This window comes from Neolamprologus brichardi, chromosome 23 (assembly GCF_056152115.1).
Source record: "Neolamprologus brichardi isolate AB-2024 chromosome 23, ASM5615211v1, whole genome shotgun sequence".
NCBI classification, from domain to species: domain Eukaryota; kingdom Metazoa; phylum Chordata; class Actinopteri; order Cichliformes; family Cichlidae; genus Neolamprologus; species Neolamprologus brichardi.
In genome coordinates, this window is record NC_142125.1 from 10367087 (window position 1) to 10386044 (window position 18958).

The 18958-nt window shown below is 44.7% G+C and overlaps 1 protein-coding gene across 8 annotated transcripts in view; it reads right to left on the reverse strand.

The window, feature by feature from the left end:
* Nucleotides 1-18958, reverse strand: part of nfia (nuclear factor I/A) — a 143351-nt gene that overhangs the window by 27669 nt on the left and 96724 nt on the right. For all 8 annotated transcript variants that reach the window (XM_006790299.3, XM_006790301.3, XM_006790298.3 and 5 more), the window contains exons 3-4: nt 9740-9805; nt 9072-9146 (exon numbers count right to left, since the gene is read on the reverse strand). In XM_006790299.3, the coding sequence (XP_006790362.1) occupies nt 9072-9146; nt 9740-9805 (141 nt within the window). The remainder of the gene's footprint in view (nt 1-9071; nt 9147-9739; nt 9806-18958) is intronic.

The window sequence follows — 18958 nt, forward strand, 5'->3', positions numbered from 1 at the left end:
GTTTACTTCTTGCATTTGAATGCCGGGGGCCGGTGCTCTGCTGTCTGGACATCTGCCAGCCGGAGCTTCGGCTCAACTTCGCTGTATTAATGATGCTTTCAGGTCACTCGCCATACAGTGGTTACTACTGTAACCCCTCTTTAAAGCACATCTTCATCGTGTTTCTGCGAGAACTCGCAAAGGCACCTCTTTGATCGCTTACAGCTGTTCCCTTTGTTTTATTGTTCCAATGCACACTTTCATTATTATGATTATTATTGTGATTATTATTAAAATTGTCAAACATCTTTGTGTCATTTGTGCCACGGTGCCCATCTGCTGCTGGCACACCACCAGGTGTGTGTGGCAGAGGGCAGGGGAGGGAGGAGGAGGAGTCTGAAGCATGCAGGCCTCCAGGTTTATTCATCTTTCATCCTGTGTGTGTGTGTGTGTGTGTGTGTGTGTGTGTGTGTGTGTGTGCGTGCGTGCGCGTGCGATAGCGAGACAGACGAAGGTACGAGAAGGTGCCAAGTGGGTCATCTGCCTTCTTATCTATTTGAGTGTTTGTGTGTTTGCACTGTGTGTGTGTGAAGCCATCATATCAGCTGTAATCCCCAACATCCTTACGTCTAATATCAGCTCTCCTGACACACTGGCAGGAAGTATGTGTGTGTGTGTGTGTTTTCATGAAATCAGTTTCAGTGCCAAGGTGCACTGCTGGCACTCCACTCATGCATCTGTGTGTGTGAGTGCGTGTGAGAGAGCTGGTTACAAGTGTCTAAAAACATCAAAGAGACTCAGAGTGAGCTGCAGCTCCTTTTACAGCCTGTGCTACACCCACGTGCCAGTTTACTAGGCACAATTAATAACTGGAACACCCATTGTTTAATCGATTCACTTAAAAAGATCCCCTGACTATGAAAATCGTAGAGATAGAGAACGCTAGATAGAGATCGTATCATTTTAACACAAATATCAGCGTTTTAAATCTAATATGTAAAGAAACCAGGTTTGAGAAGTCCCTTCACCTGCAGTAATTTAACAGATTTCCATACACAATCATGCTTGAATTACCTTTCAAATCTTAAACTTACAGTGTGTAACATTTTTCACCACTAGATGTCAGTAGATTACAGATTGCAGTCAACCGAGTTCTGTTTTCTTACACTGCCCAATTCAAGTGAATAATTCTAGCTATATTAGCTGCTGTAGGACAAACATGCTAACATGTCAGCTAACAGAGATCAAAAACATTTTGAGTTTACCCCATAACAGCCGCACCTAGACGGATCTCCCCCAGAATTTTCTGTGGAACGCTGTTAGTCCACTGTTTACCTCAGCTGTCAATGCAGGGTGAGAAGTGTCCTCATTTATTTAGCTACTCTTAGCCTTAAGTTAGCTGTAGTTAGCCTTAGTTAGGTACTGTTAGCTTGTGTTAGCCTTAAGCCCCTTTTCTATTATACCTACTCGGATCGACTTGGCACGGTTCACAACAGTTATCAGGGTTTTCCATTAGGTCATAGTACGTGGTACCAAGTACTTTTTTAGTACTTGCTTGCCCAGGGTTCTTAGTCAGTACTAAAATGTAACATCGTCAGACTGCATGCCACCGATTAGCTGGACAGTAGCGTCACTCGATGAGTCATGAGAGCGTCATGTTGACAAAAATAAAACCACCCTTTTTTGAAACTCGCCAACGAAGGAAACGGTTACAAAAAAACGACGCCGTGTTCCCCGAGTCTGACAAAAAGCCACAGACCGAGCAGCAGATAAATTTTTGCCTTGACGCCCACCTTTTTTGTAGCAATCATGTCGTATATTAATTACATTGCGTGATGCTTGGATGCGTTGCTATGACGACAACCCTCATGTCAGCAACCAGCAGCTCTTATTTCCTGAGGAGTACTGCTTTGGTTAAATTCTGACCGGTAGGAATTCTGGTGACAGACGGACGCCTTGCTGTTGTCAGTTCAACAAGCACAACAAACACAAGTTTCTGTCCACAAACTTATGGCCCTCATATACGCAGCTGTAATGTCTCGCTCAGGTGAGGTTTGTACAGAGCGGCAGAAACAGACTGCGAGGGAGAGGACGGAGGGAGGAAGAAAGAGAGGAGGAATATGAGCAAAGAAAAAAAAGAAAGGAGGATCAGAGGAAGAACGACAGGAAGAGAGAGCGAGAGTTTAATGACACATCGCAGCGAGAGAGAGGAAGGAGAAGTCAGGAATACACTGAAGTGACCAATTACATGTGACCGCGGCCGCTACACTAACCTGCCCGCTCGCTCGCCCGGCCGGCCTCTCTCTCTTTGTGTGCTGCTTTAATAGGATATTGATCGACAGAGAGAGATTCGATTGGCCTGCCAGTGAATTGTGTAATGGCTGCACAACGCCAAGGTCACCCGCTGTGTGTGTGCGTGCGCGCTCTGTTCAATACCCCACCAGCCCCCCCTCCACCACAACCACATCTCATCTTCTGGTGAGCTATAGGCTTCAGTCACCCCTGCAGACCCCCGTGTGTGTGTGTGTGTTTGTGTGTGTGTGTTCACTCCATTTAAAGAAGAACCACACCAGAAATGATTCTTCATATAATCACAAAGAGTGCTGTGGGGTGATGGTGATGTAGGTGAAGCTTCAAGTAAGGTTCTGTCTATTGCCATGTTCGGAGTTCTTTCCTTGTTTTTAATCTTTGGACTGTTTCTTGGACTTTGCCTTTTTCCTGTGCCTCAGTCTCACTGTTTTTCACACTGCTTGTCACATTACGCGTTTAGATTTTCCTCAGGCTCCTGGTTTCCTGGTCTTCCTGAGACTTCCCCCTCAGCACGCAGGAACCAGAAGAAGTTTGTGATCTTTTCTTTAGCATCAAACGGAGACTCCCAGTGCTACTTCTGCACCATGTCCTACCACCGGGAACACTTTCATTGAAATACATACTAAAGTTATCCTCCTGCTAACACACACACTGAAGCGATTGACTGACCTTTGGCGGCAAATCGTAATTTCTTCCACCTCATCCGAACATGCTGGAGTCTGAATTTGATCCTGCATGATGCAGATGTTCGCCTGTTGTCACTCCCCCACAGCTGCTTATTTGAATGAAGAAATGCATGAATTCTTTTTATGCTCTTAAAGGGGAACGCCTAGGAGAACGAGGGCCGCAGCGAGAATCTGCCGACGTCAGCTGAGTTTTACACTGAAGTAAAGGTGTCCTTTCAGGTTTGCTTCAGCATCATACATATGTTCTTTGGTCACAGTACGGTGGCCCTGAGAGCTCAAAACATCACAAATATATAACTACAGAAAATTATGACAACAGCTTCATCAAGAGGAACATAAAAAGCTTTAGAGTTCAGACTCATGAGGTGAACGTTAACATAAATCAGCAGAAACTTCTACATGAATTCGCTTCGACTGAGGGGGAACCTGAGGATGGAGCGCTTCCTTCAGGTTCCACTGTACTCTGAGACATTTACAGGTTTCATCAGGCTGGATAAATTTTTCTACAGAAATCACTCACACAAATGTTTAACTTTTGGCTGTATGAATAAAATGTACTGAGATGTACTGAAAATAACGTGTGTATTGTATTAATATAAAAGGAGATGAGATGAAAAACACTTTTCAGCTTTATCTACATTTAATATTTCTAATGTGAGCAAAGTGAGGAGTAAGAAAAGTGTCTGTGGCAGCAGAGCCGAGCTGCTTTAATGCTGCTGCAACACACACACACACACACACACACACACACTCTATAAGTACAGTATATATTCATATACTTACACACACAGACACATTCAGACAGACACAAATGTATTCACAAACACACACACCCTTTCGCTCTGTGTGTGTGTGTGTGTACGTGTGTGTATGTGTGTGTGTGTGCAGACGCGCGCTTTGTGTTGGTCAGCAGATTTGCAGCGATGCGGCTCTGGAAGAATCACTTATGGATTAGAGTGCAGGAGAGTCCACAGTGTGTGTGTGTGTGTGTGTGTGTGTGTGTGTGCGCAATAGGCATTTCAGGTTATCAGTTAAAAGCTAATGTACTTGAATAGTGTGTGTGTGTGTGTGTGTGTGTGTGTGTGTGTGTGTGTGTGTGTGAATACATGTTCATTCAGCCTGAGAGAGACTTAATTTGTAAAATACAGCCGAATAGAAAAACTTTGTCAGTAGGAACAAAAAAAAAAGTAAAAGTAATAAAGTTATTTCTATAAAAAGCAAATAATGGAGTGAAACAAGAACATCTGGAGGTAGAATTCAAAATTAAAGGATAAAAATGAGAAATCTCATTGTTCTTCATATTTTTCCAAGTTTCAGCTTCACGTTGAGTCAAATTGCAACGCTTTCCCTAGGGCGATGGTAAAAGTAACTGAAGCGAAATAGTAGCCAGGGCTGACGGTCTAACCTCAGCTTATATTGAGGAGCATTATAATGATCTCAACGCTGATAGGACACACTGCTTCCATCTCCCCAGAGAAAAAAATCATCTCAGGTAAACCAGGGCCATCACAGGTGACCCCTTGCACCCCGCCCACCACCTGCTTAACCCACTAGTCGATCAGGTCCCACACCTCCACACTCACTAACAGCTTCTTCCCCTGGGCCATTCAGACTGTTAACAAACACTACTCCCCCACACCCCACCCCAGCCTGCCCGCCCACCCAACAATCTGCGCCATGGCCTGAGTTAGGACTGGGCGATATGGCCCAAAATTCATATCTCAATATTCTTTAGCTGGATGGCGATATATACGGTATATATCTCGATATTTTTTCAAAGCCATAAAGTTAGAACAAAAAGAGAGTTATTTTTTAAAGCTGTGTCCCAGATCTCACACAGGCACTTTTATTAACATACAGCGTAGATGTACATGAAACAATTACTCAGAAATAAATTATTAGCATTTATTAAATAATAATGCTCCATAAATAAAATAAAATAATGTTGTTTTTGTGCAGAACAAAAAGCTCACAATTGTGCAGTCAAAATGTAAACTAAAAAGACGCTGAGCATAATAACAAAGACAGATTTCGAGGCTGCTCTGTTCCCAAGTTCTACTGCGTGACTGACAGCCTTGAGTTTGAAAATCCGCTTCATAACCATGCCTCTTAACAGGTGCCATTTGTGGTCCTTATACACACTTTGTGGTCCTTATAGTATTACGTTGAAGCAGAGTACGTGTTACTCTGCGAGGCTCCTGACTACAGTAGCCATAATGCTCCAATAATCCATCAAGTTGTGCGGGTTCGTAGCTTACCAAAGTCATACTAAAACATTTTTTAAGAGGTTTCTGAGCGCCGTGTACCACATAAAATCAGTTCGCGGTCAGTAAACACAACCAGAATTCATACATAAGGCGCACTGTCGATTTTTGAGAAAATGAAAGGATTTTAGTGTAAGGTTATAGTCCCAAAAATACGGTATACGAGTTTTCTAAGGTGGTTTGTTTTGGGGCAGGAGGCTGGGAGACTTCGCGGTCTGGGATACAGCACGCAGTTTCACACACTCTTCATTTTGCACTTTATGGTGCTGCTGTAAATGGTGAAAATACTAGTAGTGCTAGCTGCATGGCGTCAACGCATTAACAAGCTAACGCTAACTGCAATGCTAATGCGTCGATGCCGTGTAGCCCCACGCACTAACGGTAACTCGTTAATTTGCCGCATTAATGCAGTTACAGCGTTAAGGTCATTTTAACGAGAGTAATGCTGACAGCACTAAAATAGTAATCTCCAAACTTTTTCTTTTTACCGACCAGCACCTCTGTGATAGCTACCGTGTCCATCTTGTCGTTGCCTGCAGGTGAAGCAATGGAGGGGGAGGAGTTGTGTTCAGTGAAGGAGAGAGGCGAGGCAGAGTAACGTTGCGTAGAGACAAAAGTGGATGAAAGAGGCAAACTTGCGGTTCCACAAGTATAATTATAACGTAACATAGACTATATCGATATAAACGATATTATCACATCTCATATCTCGTAAAAATATATATCGATATATTTAAAAACTCGATATATCGCCCAGTCCTAGGCTGAGTAACCCTCATCACTCAGGACACTCACACATGGACTCTAAGAAGTCCTTTTTTTCTTTGCACTGCTTCCGAGCACTTTGTCCTCTATTGTGTGCCTTTCTCTTATTTTTATTATTTATTTCTTTTATACGCTTTATATTTTATTCCGGCAAAGTCGGTGTGAAGCACCCACAACTTCGTTGTACATGTACAATGACAGTAAAGGCCTTTTCTCCTCTCTTCTATCATCTACTGTTCTGAAGGAACTAGTTCTCCTGCCGAATGTGCTGACAGGTGTCATGTGAAATTTAAAATTCAGTTTCTCATCCATCCAAAGCAACACTGAAGACCACAATGTACAGCACCACTGAACAGTAAAGGACAGTGTTGTCAGCATAGAGGTGTCGTTTACAGCATGATTTGCAAAGGTCTGCCCACAGGCTTCCTCACTTTTGCTCTCAGCGTCTATTATCTGAACAATTCCAATAAGCCTGAGCTCAAAGTCCTCAGAGCAAACATTTTCTGAACACCACTGCACTCACGGCGCTATCAGCTCAAAATCGTTCTATGGCTTCTCAATCAAATCAAAAAATGGGTGGCACTTAAAAAAAACACACCACTTGGCACTTTCAGGGCAGAAACACAGACCCTGAAGAAGACACGGCAAGCCAAAGACATCAGCAGCAATGCAACACCAAAAACCACTGTTCTAGTGCATCTACCATCATTCTATAAATTGCGTGTTTCTGTGTGGAGGAACATGTTACTCTTCTACAACTGTATATCCGTGAAGCATCACAACCACAGCCCTCGTGTTTATTGTGTTAAAGCACTAATGAAGTCCAGTGTGTGAACAGGAGTCTGTGCAGGCTGCAGTCATTTTAATCGTTACCTGACATTACAGCTCATTTCAGGGACACGCTGCACACAGCAACATGTGTTTGTGTACTTGAAAGACTAAGTCCAGCCTCGGGTTTTCCTGCTGAGCAAACCATTTACCAACATCATGATGTTCCTGCTGTATGTAGGATGTTCAGGCTCCATTCAGGCTCCAACACGTACTCGTACATGTGCTTATGCGCTCTGTACCCTCAATAACCTTCCAGATACTGGCCAATCAGAGTACATGGGTTTCAGTTGGATTTGGACATAGCTGAGGAGACTTATTCAGAACTTTGAATCATGCAAAGCTACCCTTGGAGAACAAAAAGTTTAACAGACTTCACTGATGCTTTTAATTTGAAAGAATGCCTTATATTTCAGTGTCATTAAGTGAGTGTGATATAGCAGCTGCATGTGAGTATCTGATCAAGCAGGGATAACTGTGTGTGTGTGATCGATGGCTCTTTGATCGGGGGTCTGTGTGTGTGCTGACAGGCACTTTACATCGCCTATTGTTAGCGGTGGGCGATCGACAGACTCATATAGATCCCACTGCGCTCTCTGTCACTCTCTCTCTCTCTCTCTCTCCTGCATGTCGGCACTTTTTAAAGGTCATGTCCCCCCGCCTCTCTCTCTCACTTGTCCTTTCTGTCCATCGCACACCCATCTTACCCCTCCCCTCTCTCTCCTCCACCCTGCGGTCTCTCGACCGCCCGCCTGTCGCTCATATTTCCTCATAATTAGAGTTGAGTTGGAGCGGCTGCTGATTGGCAGCAGATCCTGGACCTGAAGAGTTTTAATATCAACTGGGACTGCAACGATTCATCGAGTAATTCGGATAACTCGATTATATGAAATCCTAGTTTAATGCACAGCTCTGCAGCACTCACTCACAGACCTGCAGTAGAAACACATTTAGGAGCAGCGTGTGGATAAAAAGTCTGACCACATTCAGCCCACGCAGTCTTGATGATGCTGGGACAGTTTAACACGGAGGCGGAGTCTGTTTGCACAAGAGGCGGAGCCACAACAATACAGTAAAAAAACTTGTTTGTATAGCCCAAAGCAGTAGATGTTCCTGTGATCACCATTAAAACCTTTACTGGGAAACAGCGAGCGGGAGTCCTTCATCAAAGCAGCTGATCGACAAACTACCACAGGAAGAAAAGGAGGTTTGTAGCTGCTCTGCCCAACGCTGTTTGTTCTACACAGAGAAAAATCTGCAGATGAATTGTTATTATTAATATTAATTAACGACGCACCATCAAAGCATGTGTTCTCAGCAGCACAGACGCTTTGCATCAAAGCACAGGACAAATGTCACAATGCCGATATGCTCGCAGACACCGCGTTCTCCTTTAAAGGCTTACAGACACAAACTCGGTCATTCACTGCACACATATGCACACAATACATACATACAAACCAAATGTAATCTGGCTCATCCAGGAGATGAAACAGTGTCACAAACGTTCCAAGAACACAGAGTAAAGCTACACGTTTTAGGTTTCGGTTGCATACAGATTATATTGACCTTTGATAAGAGACTTGAGGTTTATTTATGTTTGCATTTAAGAAAATGTTTTCTATTTTAATATGGTGTGTAAAGCGTCATTTTGCAAGACCTGTGTTTTTCTCTTTTGAATATTTATCACAGAAGCATTTCTTATCTGAGAATTCGATTAATCGATGGTGCTTCAGAGCCTTCAGCTGAGTGGCCACTTGTGCACTCTCCTGCAGCGTCGACTCTCACCATCTTTAAAACACATGCTGTTAGAGTCTGTGTTGTTCACATTTTAATCTATGATGTTATTATGCATACAGTGATTTTGGTAATCAGTTACTTATAAGGTGTTACTAAGTAACAGTTATTACTATTGTTATTACTATTACTGTTATAGAATACGGTAAACACCTGGCTCTCTGATGCACAGGTGCTCAGCCTCATGCTGCAAGCTGAGCTCACGATTCACACTCTCCTAAACATGTTCTTATGTTCATCAGCAGGAAGACTACTCAAACAAACACACACACACACACACACACACACACACACACACAGTGTGTTCATTAAGACAGGCAGCCTGTGGTTTGGTCTGGAGGAATTACATTAGATCCACTATCGATGACAGATCTGCGATCCAATCAGTGCTCGGCCTCACTCGGCCTCACTGGAGAGAGAGAGAGAGGGAGACAGAACTTACTCTGAGACACTCGGACGAGCTCGGCCACCGTGAAAACTCCAGGTGTCACAAAGCTGTCCTGGAAGCCCAGGTGACCTGTGAGCAGAGGGAGGGAGGGAGGGAGGAGGTTATTACTATATTACTACTGTATCACCAACACATATCGGCACAGCCAAACACTGACAAGCCCCCGAAATCTACACCTGCAGCAGGATTACAGGTAGTACTCGTACCAGTAGTACCAGGGAAGGATCAGTATGAGTGAGGAAGTACAGGCTTCTGTTTCCCAACAGGAATAATCAGGACCAGCTGTGTGTGTCTGCATGCACGTAGCTGAACACCAGGGTCAAGGTCTAACACACACACACAAAGTAGAGAGGATATCCTTCTCTCTCTCTCTCACACACACACACACACACACACACACACACACACACACACACACACACACACACACACACAGCTATCACATCCATCAACACACACTTAAAAATCTTTCATACGCACTTCCCTGATCCAGACAAACAACCTCTTCTCAGGAATCTGTGTGTGTGTGTGTGTGTGTGTGTGTGTGTGTGTGTGTGTGCATATTTGACCACAGCCTCATTTCGTTTAACCACATAGGGTCACACACAGGTTGGCCTCAGTGTGTGTGTGTGTGTGTGTGTGTGTGTGTGTGTGTGTCTCACCGTTCTCCGGCTGCTCCTTGATGTCTGATTCGCTGGCCTGATTCGGGCTTTCTGATTGGCCGGATTCTGTGGAGAGAAACACAAAGATGAGGACGAGCTGAACAACACCAACTTAATAACACAATCACACACACACACACACACACACACACAGTTGTCTGTTCTGATCCAGCGGTTACTTCACTGATAGCTGGGAGTTTAAAAAAAAAAAAAAAGAAGAAGTTATCTTTAATGTTATCATGAAATGTGTTTCATCCTTCATAAACGCTGTAAATACATTTTCGAAATAAAAAATATTCATCAATCAGGAAGTGCAACGCTTTCAGAATAAATTCTTAAAGCGTCAGAAAGTCCCACACAGAGCCGACATCACCTTCGAGCTGCTGTTGGCTAAATTTTGTCTTTACGTCGTGGCCGCTGCCCTTAGTGTTTGGTAAAATAAAGCATTACCATTTGCAGATCAGGTTTGTCTCTGCAGATAAAGTAATCACTTTTTTAGTTACTCTTTCAAATAAGTAATCAGTTAAGGTGTTGCTGCAGTTTCTCTTGTTCTACAAATCCCAGATCATCCGAGAACAGAGACGAGCACCAGCTCGGCCGTTCACCAAAATGTGGACTCAGCAGGTCATCTGCTAATCACAAGTTTGGTGGTTTGATTCCCAGCTGCTCCAGTGTGCATTCAAAAGCACTCTGTTAATGGGTCAGCATGTGTGTCATTGCTGTTAAACACTGACTGTGTGTGTGTGTGTGTGTGTGTGTGTGTGTGTGTGTGTGTAGAGGGGATGCTTGTATTGATCTCCACACCACAAAACCTTCACCTGGTATCTCTCTCACACACACACACACACACAGCAGACTGACTGGCAGACTCCAGCTGCTGCAGCTGATTCAGTCACACTTTCTGCACACGCTCAGTGACACAGGAAGAACTTGGAGCCTATGCTGAAGTTCAGAGTGAGCAGACGGATGGAAGGATGGAGGAGTGAAATGTCTGAGGCGGAGCTCGTGTCAAATATCATAAATAAGCCAAGCAGCTGCGACCACCGACGCATGAACGGATAAATCCTCTTCATACTTAGTCTTTAAAAAGCATTTTGAATAATGTTTGATAGCTAAACCTGAAGTTAAAACGGCAGAAATACCCGGTGCGAGACAAAATCTCACATGGTACACCCCGAGCGTTTTCAACAACCGCATGTTTACATGATTACAATGTACAACTACACAAAAAGTCATCGATTATCCCGTCATCAGCTGAAGGCATCTGTACCTAATAGAGTCCCGCTCAGTCCCAATCCATGCAGCTGCTGGAAGGTGGGAATTCTTGGAACTACTACAGCAAGGTGGTTAAAAAAAAGAGGAAACGGGTCATTTTCTTATGTCAAAGGATTCTCTGCAGTGCTCTGAAAAACAATATCCAGCCTCACTGCTTCCACAGGAACAGCGGGATCAGCAGCAGCCAGGTGCTGCTAATCAGTCACGTGATTAACCGATCATCAGCAGTGTGAGTGCCTCTGTGAAAGCAGAGGTTTTGGCAGTTTGCAGGTCTCAAGCAGTCAGGAGTGTCTTACATCTCACAACAACAACAATAATAATAATAATAATAGTAAAGGTACTTTTATAATTACCCACTGCAAATATGAACTCAAACCTTCACCAACAGGGGGCAGTGTTTAACCAGCAGGTGTGCTACAATGCTTTGCTCTTCAAACTTTTAGTCTTTTTTCCCCCCGATCGTTTTATTAATCGCTTAAATAAAGGCTACACCCACTCACTGAACCGCCTTGTGGCACATAGAGGTATTACATGGAAGTACAGCCCAGTCCTATTTTGACCTGAGAATATCTCTTCAACACAACACGGATGGTTTGAGCGTTAATGTGTTATCAGCTGTTGCTTCACATTCTTAAAAATGCTTCATTAAAACTGCATCAGATCAAACTGAGCTGCAGGCGTCTGTAACACATTTCTTTGTTTTATTAAACTAAACTTGTCGTCTGTTTTTAGAGTTTTCTCTCTTCTATGTGAGATCTAACATTTTATGTTGTGGACGTGTGAGCAGCAGTAGGTCAGCTCCGAGTATCATGGCAAACGTTCTTCCTGTGTGCAGCTCGTGCGACCGGCCTCTCTGCGTCTGCCTCCTCTTCCAGCATGCTCTCTGCTCCGGTGCAGCTCCACTCTTTCAAATGATTTAGCGGCTTCGGGGGCATCGATCGGCCACGCTGCAGATAAAGTAGGCAGGGAGTGGAAGAAATATTACCCATCATCCCCCCGGAGCCTGCTGGCGGGGCCATGACTCAGGAGCAGACGGAGAGAAGTTGGAACGTCCAGGAAAGCAAAACTTTTAATTAAGGCAAACATGAAGGAAAGTGACGCACGGCGAACGTGACGGAGGCCCGGCTGAAGCCGCTGCCACGCGGGCCCAGATGTGTGAGCCAAGAGGAAAATCAGGATCAAGAGGAAGAGCGGGGCTTCGCTTTAACGACTCGCATGCTGGCTGAACGGTGTGAAGAGATAGTCAAGTGATTATCTCCTGCTGGTTCTGAGGCGTGAATATGTTTTCTTTAATGTGAGAGGAGGTGACAGGAGCGCTTTTTGAGTGAAGGAAAGCAGGTTGTCTTTGAAGTGATGGTTTGCTGAGTGTGTCGGGTCGTCCTGCGTGGATTAAAGGGCTTCTCGTTAGTGTGAATCACTTTGGTCCAGGTTTGAACCCTTCCGTGGAGCTCTTTCTGTGGAGTTCTTATCGCAGACCACACGTTATGGACGCTGCGCCTGCACATTTTCGCCGCGAGGCTGTGCAGTTCAGTTACATTTAAGAGACATGAACTTTTTGCATTGAGAGGACCCCCCCCCCCCCCCCCGGCCCCCTCATCTGTCACACACACACACACACACACACACACACAGAGCAGCATTTATCAGGCTTGTTTTGCATGCTGTTCACCGCGTCTGTTTGCTTCAGCAGCTTAAGACAAAGAGCATCAGGCGGAAACCACGGCAACTATGGGGTGGGGGGTTAGGGGTGCTGCTGATGGGTGTGTGTTGGAGGGCACTTTCACACACTGCCCCCCTACCCCATCGTCCCCCGCTCCCCTCATTCAGCCGTCAGCAGGTTAATTAAATATGCTAATGAGGCGTGGGAGCAGACCGGACTGTCTGCATCCACCCCCCCACTGAGGGGCGTGGATCATCTAACTCAAACCCCCCCTCATCATACACTTGTAATTAAGTCATATATTATAAAAGAAATTTTTTTTCCATCTATACTTTGAATTTAAAAAGCTTTTTCCTTAAATAAAGAAGGATCAGGAAGTTTAATGAACTTCCTGATCCTTCTTATTTTCCTGTTTACAGTCCTTTTTGTTTCTTTAGAAAAAAAATCCTGAAACACACACTCACCTCTGAAAACTTTTTTCCATCTGTCACCATCAAAGACTTTAAATATTAAATCAAATGAAATCAGAAGAATCGGAAAATACCTATGCTTTTACTCTGAAAAGTTCCTCAAGTAACGCGTATCCTGGGTTAGGAGACCCACTTGAACGCTAGTGGAGCCTCGGACACCTGACCACCATGGAAAGATGCCGGCAGATCACGTGACCCTTACACACACTCACACACACACGCACGCACGCACACTCACACACACACACACACTCAGAGCACTGGGACATAAAGGAAACAATGGGACCAGACTCTCTAGCTCTCTCTGTGGGAAAGTCAAACTTGATCGTCCCAGAGGTCGCTCCCTCTCGCTCGCCCTGCTCTCTCTCTCTGACATGAACTGGTGCTTTTCTAGGAACAAGGGAGGGGGGCTACTGGATGCTTTCCAGAAAGGCAGCAGAGAGTCAGAGGCGGTGGGGGATGGGTTGGCGTGGGGGTGGGGGGTTACCTCTGAATTTTTCTGAAAAAAACTTCTGAAGTCGTCTTGTTAACTCCTGGGAATAAAGGTCAACAGGTAACGTTCCTGGGATTCCCATTAATGGTGCCGACCAGATATCATCACTGCCAAGAACACAGTTGCACCGTCACCACCTGCGCCCCACCTGATCAGCCTCACCCCCACGTTCCCCTTTCCCAGCAGCTCATTCAGGACTCTGCTGCAAGGTTATTGATTAAACCCAAGAACTAGCAGAGCACCAGTCCAACCAGTCCACCTCAAGTAGAGCTCCACTGGTTTCCACAGAACGGGTTTTACTTCTGTGATGGGAGTGGATGACTTACCTTATGAGAAAAGACGTGCTCATTTAGAGCAATCATACGTTATGGTAGTTTTATACAAGTGCCAAATAAATCAGTTTAAAATTTCTGCAGATTATTTCCAAAAACGCAAAAGCTTCTGTCAAAAGGAACCAGGTCTGTCTGCAACTACAGGATGGGAGAATTATTACAGTGTGACACGTCGAAGGCCCTGGACGAGAACGACCTGTGTGAGGGAGGAACGCGCAGCTGGATGGTGCATTTAAGCAAAGCCTCTCTCGTGTACGTCGCTGATCTCAGCGTGACGCAGTAAATCTGTAGTAAATCTAATGATAATGACATCATCACCAGTTTTACTGCAGAGCAAAATAAAAATGAAACGTCAGTTCAGAGTTGCTGTCAGCTGACACAGACGCCGTTTCTCACTGGTGTGAAGTTCTGTCACACCGTTAGGACACAAAAAAGCTCGCATTTAAAGAGGTCACACTTCCTCCGGGTTTGTTTTTAATGCACACAGACTCCGCCCCCCCATGACCGAGCCACGCTGGGATCGCGCTGTCGTCTCCTGGCAGAGCGACAGGAGGCAACACAAACAGAAACAGCGAAGCGCTCTGCTGCCAAAATCTGTTTCTCTCCGTGTTTGGCTGCTCAGTGACGTGGGCGAGAGACATGCCGACACTACAGAGAGAGAGAGAGAGGGGAAAGCAGAACGCCGCACACCTCCAATGTTCAGCCCGAGGACGACAGTTGGAGGATCTTTACCGGAAGGATACGAAAACGAAGACGTGGACGGACGGGCTTTGAGTGGGTACAAAATAAATAAATAAATAAACCGCTCGGCATCGATCTGAGCGCACTCTGATTTAGCTTTTAATGAAATGAAGAGACGTTTGAATTCATTTTTTTAAAGGCCACAAATCAGCTGAGACTGCCACGCAGGATAAATTACCTTCACACACACACACACACACACACACACACACACTCTCTCTCACACACGTTCGCGGACCTGAAGTCCGGCTGGACTGCAGCGATGAGGCACTGTGACTGAAGCTGAAAGGAATGAAAGCTTCTCTGTTCCTGCAGGTGACACCTACACCTGTGCACCCCGGGGGCTAATTATCTGACCTGCAGGCAGCTGTGTGAAGCTCTGCGAGGGCCGAACAGCTCCACGCACGCTCCAAACAGCATTTCCTCTGGATTATAACAAGCGTTACCAGGAAAAGACAGGAAATTGTAATTTTCCTCTTTTAGATTCTAAGCTCTTCCTGCAGCTAACAGAGCAAACGCCTGATTAATTCGATCCAGTTTTATTCAGAAATCACAACAACAGCCGCCTCGGGGTGTTTTATATTGTACGACTCTACAAAGAGAGCTGTAGCAACCGTAGGCTGTAGGTCCCTGTGTGAGTCAGGTGACTCAGACGGTCAGCAGCATTCGAAAAACACTTAAATATGATTTGTTAAAAATAAATCGGCACCTTTATTTAAGGTCCATCATTAAAGGTATTGTTTTCTTTCATGCTCGATTATGTGAGTAAACACAGAACAAAGCATCAGATCAAATAAACGTCTTATTTCATCTGGAATTAAACTAAAATCATTTTATTGCATGAACTTTAAATATTTTGTCACACACACTCTCTCTCTCTCACTCACTCACTCTCACACACACACACACACACACACACACACACACACACACAGCATCAGAAAATAAAACTGAAGTATAAAAATGAATCTGATGATGTTTCTCTGAGCAGGAGGGGGGTGCGTTTGTTTTGCGTTTCCAGGCAGCGCTGCAGGAGCAGGACCCCGACCTGGCATTGTGAACCATGGCACGCCTGCACCACACGCTCTGCCAGTCGACACACACACACACAAATTTTTAGGTTCTACTTTTGGACTCAACAACGCCGGTCTGCAATTTGACGCCGTCCACCAGCCGCCATTTTGTGGCAGCCCCCTCACATTCGGCACATCACACCCAAAAATCCTTAATACACACACACACACACACACAAACACACGCACTGAGGCTGAAAGAGAAAACAGTCAATTTGTGTTCTTCTGTCTTTTGTTTTTCGGTTAATTATGAAAGAAAACTGCACAAACACACGAGGCAGACGAGGCTTTGTGTCGGCAAGACGCCGCTGCCAACACGCCGCCATTTTAGAAAGACAGCCAAGCTCTCTCTCTCTGTTTGTGGTTGATGTCTCTCGCCCCTCGGATGGTGTTTAAAAAAGAAAAAAAAGAGAGAAAGAGAGAATCCCCTTAGCCGTCTCCATTGTTGGACGCCCAGCCAGCCGCCGCTGCCAAGGAGGCGCTGCCAACTGCAATACACACACACATACACACACAACCCACTCGCACACACATTTCTTCAAATTTTCAATCACAAACATTTTAATATTTTCTGTCACACGCTAACATTTGCCACACAGCCTGTCTGTGTGTGTGCGCGTGCATATGTGTGTGTGTGTGTGGTTGCCCTCTCTCTCAGCCTGGCAGCCATCTTAAAGCGTTGGCAACCATTTTGAAGCTTCTGTCTGTTTTCTTTGAGCCGCTGCCATTCGCCACCTTCTGCCAGAACAAAAGAGGGCCGCAGCCATTACCAGCCATCCACACACACACACGTGCACACACACACACACACACACATGCAAAATGAGCCCTCCACAAACCGTCCAGGAACCTTCCAACTCGCTGAAATGTCTGTAAACTGTACACTGATCCAAACTGGAGAGCAGCCAGTAAATTGGGCTGCAAATATAAATGTGTTTGACCTTCGACCTCAGGCTGGTGATTAGCATCGGGAAGAGCGGCTGAGGCCGAGATGCAGTAGCATACGTTTTGAAAGAAGGCGTTAACTCGCTTCTGTTCCTCTCTTCAAATAGCCCAAATGTGCTGAAGCTGCTTCACTCTGCTCTGATCTAACTACAGAGTTCCACCCCAATCAGCTCCAGGAGAGCCGAGTGTCAACAATCTGCAGAGATCATTGACAATCTGCAGAGATTACTAAAAAACTGCAGAGATGATAGACAATCTACAGAGATTATAAACAAACTGCAGAGATCATTAACAACCTGCAGAGATTATACACAAACTGCAGAGATCATTAACAACCTGCAGAGATCATTGACAATCTACAGATTACAGACAAACTGCAGAGATTATAGACAAACTGCAGAGATTATAGAAAAACTGCAGAGATTATAGACAAGATGCAGAGATTATAGACAAGATGCAGAGATTATAGACAAGATGCAGAGATCATTGACAAACTGCAGAGATTATAAACAATCTGCAGATTATAGAAAAACTGCAGAGATCACTGACAAACTGCAGAGATTATAGACAAGATGCACCTACAAGCTCTCTCTGAGTTTCTGTGTACTTATTTGAGGTTTTGTTGGATTTTTTTTGTCTTTGGAGCATATTCCGATGACATTACCTCATCGGGATTAAAATGAATATTAGAATAAAATGAGGCGTGTTTTTCTGTAGGACGTATTCTGTGGTTTATTACTTCAGCAGTGAGATAAAAGCAGAAGAATGACTTTCTTTCTCAGAGTCCTCATATCTGTTTGTAAGTCTTTGAGGTCATTTTTCTTTGGATACTGCTGGAAAATAAAAGCACAGTTTAAAAAATGAGCCAGAGGAATGAGATGAAATAAAGCGAATCTCCTCTGGGATAGAAAACCTCGGAAGATAAAAGTGCGAGGCCACATCATGCGAGGCCTTCAGCCAATCAGGACACAATTCAGCTGTTATACAAGGGTTCTCTGAGGTTTTAAAGTCATGTGACCTGAAGCGAACAAAACGAGAACTCTCTATGCGCACACTTCCTGTCCTAGAGGGGGTGCCGTCGAGCTGATCCGGAATCTCCGAGCCCAGATCCATGTGTACAATTTTTTACTGGTTTTCATTTAAATGAATTTTGATGTGTATTAGGGACATCACAGGACCAGGAGCGCTTATTTTGCATCGTACATTTCTATTTGGGGGATGAGGCAAGCAGCAACCTCCAGACAGCATCACCTTTGACCATCACAACCTGCAGCTGCTTCTGCACACGTGCAGTTCCTAGTGGTCTCCTAACCTCTGGTGGAGGTATCTTTATTTTATCCATTTAGCTGCATCCTCTCTGAGTCACTGAGGACCAGATCAGAGCGCCTCCTACTGTTCACTCACCTGCCACTTCCTGTGCAGCGAGACCAACAGGAAGTGTTGTAGTCTCGACAGATCAGGTGTGATGTCTTCAAACTGCATAAACAAATTAATAAATAAATCAAACAAACATATACCTTCTGAGCTCTGGCACACACCCATAATGCACTGCAACATTAGCTGGGTTAATATGTGTATTGATGAGCCCATCACTGATCGATCTTCAAATCTGTGGTTACTGAGACTCATTAAAGATATTTTAGATATTTTAATCCAGACCAGAGCTGAACGTGTGTGTGGTCAGTGGTTACAGCTGGACTTTGGTCAAAATGAAATAGTGTGTGTTTTTCAGTGGGCGGGGTCAGATTGATGAATTGCTGTATTGATCGCAGCGCTGCCTCACTTACCATAATTATAGCTCTCTAATGGATGATATACACACACGTGCGCACACACACACACACACACACACACACACACACACACTAACAGACACAGAGTCAATATCACAATCTGAAGAAACATTTTTTTGTCACCATAACTCTTGTTTCTCCTTCCTTTACTACACCCATCCCTCCTTGCATTCTCCCTCCTTCCTTCTTCTTCTGCAAGCTGATCAATAATGATCAATTATTGATCACTCTGAGAGAAAATTAAACACTTTTAGAGAATCCATCCAATCACAGCCTAGTTCTGAGAACCACCATCCAATCAAATTTCACCCCTGAATAAACAGCATTTTACTGCTGGTTTCCGTTCGGAGAGGAGGAGGAGGATGAGAAGAAGCTGGAGAGATGAAGGAATGGAGGAGTAACTCTCTCTCTGATTGGCTACTTTCTGTGTTTTGGAA